General features: G+C 47.9%; 1 protein-coding gene across 1 annotated transcript in view; it reads right to left on the bottom strand.

The window, feature by feature from the left end:
- The window catches only part of ABCF2 (ATP-binding cassette, sub-family F (GCN20), member 2), a gene marked incomplete at its 5' end in the record, with an annotated part of 8,110 nt that continues 3,934 nt past the window's right edge, over window positions 1–4,176 (bottom strand). The window contains 6 exons of the mRNA XM_010077671.1: window positions 1–609; window positions 1,396–1,599; window positions 2,389–2,517; window positions 2,962–3,024; window positions 3,284–3,394; window positions 3,630–3,719. Of these exons, the coding sequence (XP_010075973.1) occupies window positions 472–609; window positions 1,396–1,599; window positions 2,389–2,517; window positions 2,962–3,024; window positions 3,284–3,394; window positions 3,630–3,719 (735 nt within the window). The remainder of the gene's footprint in view (window positions 610–1,395; window positions 1,600–2,388; window positions 2,518–2,961; window positions 3,025–3,283; window positions 3,395–3,629; window positions 3,720–4,176) is intronic.

Raw genomic sequence — 4,176 nt, 5'->3', positions numbered from 1 at the left:
ACTGTTCTTCCCTCTTTATTGACTGACGGATTCTCAGGCAGATCTGTTAATTACACTGTTAAATAATAGTTAAAAACAAACCAAGGCCAGGAGTTTGAAGTGAAGTATCTAAACTGAAGCAGAAATTGGGAAGCAACTGGCGGGAGAAGCTGGGCTGGGGTCTCAACTTTGTATCCCTGCAGCTCGGACACCTGAGCTGCCACTGACGAGACCCCGGACCGTGAGATCCCAAGGCCTGGCTCAGGTGGGACATCATCTAAATACGAAAATCGTTGCCCAAACGTAGCCAGATCAGGAGAGAAGAGATCTGTCCAGATAGAGAGGTGCAAGGCAAGTCGAGGGGAAGCAGCATTGCAGCAATCCTAGAACACAGCCGGAGATAGCAGCAGAGTCCCATTCCAGTCGCAGATGGGCGAGTCGCATTGGCCACTGTCAGTCTCCACGGAGAGCACCCGACTGACCGCTCGGAGCTCACACGTTGTGGGTCTTTTTGGTGAGCTGCGGATCCTCATCCACCAGCTTTGACTTGAGATGTTCCTTGTAGGCGAGGATATCGCCTTGCCACTTTGTGATTGTCTGCTTCTCACAGACCCAGATCTCCTGTGCAACCTGAAAGCACGCGCACGAGGAGGAGGAGGAGAGGGTTACAGTACAGCATCGTATCATTTCACCAAAATTATAAAAACAACCAAAATCTACTCTCTGAAGTCTGGTAAGAAAAGAGTTTAATAACTTTCACGCTTCAACTTCCAAAGAAAGATATCTGCAGTGAAACGTCTTACCTGGTGTCTGCATAATTTATACAAGATTTTAGAAGTAAAAATCTTTGACCCCTCAATGTTTCTTTTTTTTGTTCATGGACTAAGAAGGAAAGCCTCTCCTGCTAAACTGGGAATTGAAGAAGAAAAAAAAAGGTAGCTCTTGAACTGAGCTACTGGGATATAACACACTGAAAAATAAAATTACACCTGAACTTGCAGACAGAGCTCTAGCTGATAAATCAGCACTTGACATGAGTGTGTATGTGGTGCAAGTTCCTTCACCTGTGCAGACAGAGAGAAAAAAACTGTGCTAGAACTACTCCGGTATGATTTTTAAAAATCTCATTAAGGCCTCCACAGTGTGTCATGATTTCCATTTAACTTATTCTTCACTTCTAGAGTTTTGGTTTTGTGGGGGTTTTTTGTTGTTATTGTTCCTTTCAAGTACCTAAGGTTTTCCTAGGCTAGCTCAGTAATGGTTTCACATGGACATAACAAGGGAATCGTGTCCAGTGTTCATTTTTCACTCACACATCTTTTTGGGATGAGCAAGAGCCAATCAGCTCAAAATACCTTGTTTTAATTACTTAAAGTGTTAGGAAGGTGCTGTGACAAAATTCACTAGTTTTCTTACCTGTTGGATGAGTCTGAAGTCGTGGCTGACGAGCATCATTCCTCCTTCAAATTCATTGATCGCATCTGCCAGAGCATCGATGGTTTCTATGTCCAAGTGGTTGGTGGGCTCGTCCAGGAAGAGCATGTGGGGGTTCTGCCAGGCCAGCCACGCAAAGCACACACGGCACTTCTGCCCGTCCGAGAGGTTCCGAATGGGGCTCACCTGGAAACAGACCCTGCTCGCAGCTCTGCCGGGAAACCCACAGACTGCCACCCTGACCACAAACTATCCACACCTCACCCTGTGTTCCCAGCAGCTACAGGACACGAGAGGACAAAGCTTGGTCAGTCTTATACGTGGACTAATCTCTCACCAGCAGAACAATGGAATTCCAAGGGCTTCTGAAGAAGGAGTGTCCGCAGCAAGACCCAGCTTGTGTCACGGGTTCCAAGGGACAGTTAACCTAGGTCTGACTAGCGTTCGTTGCATGACACAACCACAAATCAATGCTGAACTGCAGTGATGAGGACAACTCCCATCATACACGTGACACGGGACGTACAGGAGCATCCCATGTTTAGGCTTTGAGCACCACTGGTGATCCCCCTCTTGTTTGAACCAAGCAGTCCCCACTCCTGGTTAAGAACGTGTTCTAGCATTTCTGCCTGGTATTCATCTCAGAAATAAGAGATAAGCAAACTAGTTCAAGTTACAAGTAAAGTATGCTCAAGCCTAGCACTATGCCAGAACTTGTCTTCTCTTCACCTGAATTCTGAGGGGGTCACCCATTCCAACCCATATACTGCTGCAATGCAAACAAAGTTCCTATGAGCCATGAGGTTGTTTATATAATCCAATTTAAAAAAAAATATTTTGGAAAAATATTTTGATGCTGTGGTGTGCCATGCTACATACCACATCACATTGCCAGACACCGGTAGAGCAACAGAAGATGCAGCAGCTCTCACTTCCCTGATGAGCAAAAAGCAAACCTCAACAGCTCGCGTTTACCTGCTGCTTCCCTGTCAGACCATAGCGGCCAATGATTTTTCTCATCTCCTCCTTCTCCTTGATCTCTGGGTAGCATTTCAGCATGTACTCCAGGGGCGAGAGGTCTAAATCCAACTGCTCTTGCAAGTGCTGACAGAGAAGAAAAGCCAGCTTCAGGCTGTGCAAACCACCCACTTCATGGCCAAAAGGACCTCCCCCCTCACATCCCTCTGGTACCGGACAGGCAGCAGAACACGAGAGCCAACCACCCCACTCACAGCACAGCCGCTGTGCTGAGCTACTGGGGAAGGAGTCTCCATTTCGGGAGCAGGAGTGCTGCTTCAGAACAGCAGGCGTGTCCACCGCCAAGCACAGGGCAACCCCCTCTCCCAAAGGAGCACAGCAAGCCTCTTTTCAGGGTAAGAACGTTTGCTAGAGCCCATCCAGCCAGCTGAACAGTTCCTCCCCCCTCTCTAGGCACAGAAGGGCAGCAGCGGGAGAGGCCTTGGCAGCAGACACAGAGGGGCAAGCTTGCTCATTCCTGACAGCTTTTCCTCAGCATTTCGTGTCCCCGGTGGCTGCTGGAGGGAGTACCTGGTGGTATCTACCAATCTTCACATGCGAGTGCTTGCGAATCATCCCATCTGTGGGCAGCAGCTAGAAAGGGAAGATAAAAGCATTTTACCAGGAAATCCCTCCTTGTGCTGTATGCCAGAAATACAGAATCCAGCCATCTCCGCTCTGGCACAGAGGAGGCAGCCTGAACAGACAACATGAGAGAAAAAGCTCTATATTGCAACAAGACCTTAGGATTTCCAAGGCCTGATTGGGGTGCTAAGGCAAATAAAAGCAGCTTAGTTGAAGACTACCCCAAGAATAAAGGTCCAGAACAGAGCAGACAATGCAGGGAGCATACCTCTCCCGTGAGCAGTTTCAGCAGTGTTGACTTTCCAGCTCCATTCGGTCCAACGAGAGCGACACGGGTATCCAGGTCAATCCCAAACTCCAGGTTATTATAGATCCACGGCTGCAAACCACAAAAATCACGACACATATTATGCCTTTCCACTATGACCCAGAACCACCACGCTGCACCTGTAACGCTCTGTCCTCAGCAGACTGAGTGATAACGCTGCCAAGAAGCTTGATCCACTAGTCATCCGCTGCAGCCTGATTGGAAAGCTTAGCCAAAGCCTCACGCTCCCAAACAAGGCAGGGATACAAGTGATCTCCATTCAACTCATGGTGCTCCCCATACTCACCCCATCCTTGGTGTATTTGAAGCTGACATTCTGCACCATGATGACCGGAGGGGGGATTTTCCCACAGGGCGGGAAATAGAATGACAAAGTCTGTTAACACAGAATATCCACTTGTTAGACACCCTGGAGCACAAAACAACCTAGTTATTCTGGTATCATCGTGCCTCACTACCAACATCATCTGGTAGGCCACAGCACCAGACTGTGACTTGTTATGAGCCCCTCTAGCAACTCACAGATTTATTCTGATTAGTTGCTTGCAAGCTCATCTGCTGGCTAATGAGTCCCTATTTCTTTCCCCTTGAAGTAAATGTGGGCTTATACTCTTCAAACAAGCTGGAGTTGCTCTGAGCATCCTCTTCCATCTTCTCCAACCCTTAGACAATAATTTCTGATTTCTGTGTCTGCAAAATAGTCTTACTGATATGACAAATCCCCTTCTCTCCCCTAGGAAACTACTCCTCCTCTTTCCCCTCTTCAGCATTACACTATCTCCAGCACAGTCACTCCCAGCATCAGGAAGGGTACACCATTCTTGCCCTGAGCT

The sequence above is a fragment of the Pterocles gutturalis genome, unplaced genomic scaffold, assembly GCF_000699245.1.
Source record: "Pterocles gutturalis isolate BGI_N339 unplaced genomic scaffold, ASM69924v1 scaffold6393, whole genome shotgun sequence".
NCBI lineage: Eukaryota > Metazoa > Chordata > Aves > Pterocliformes > Pteroclidae > Pterocles > Pterocles gutturalis.
Note: the sequence above shows the minus strand (reverse complement) of the source record. Positions and strands in the feature narration are given on the sequence as shown.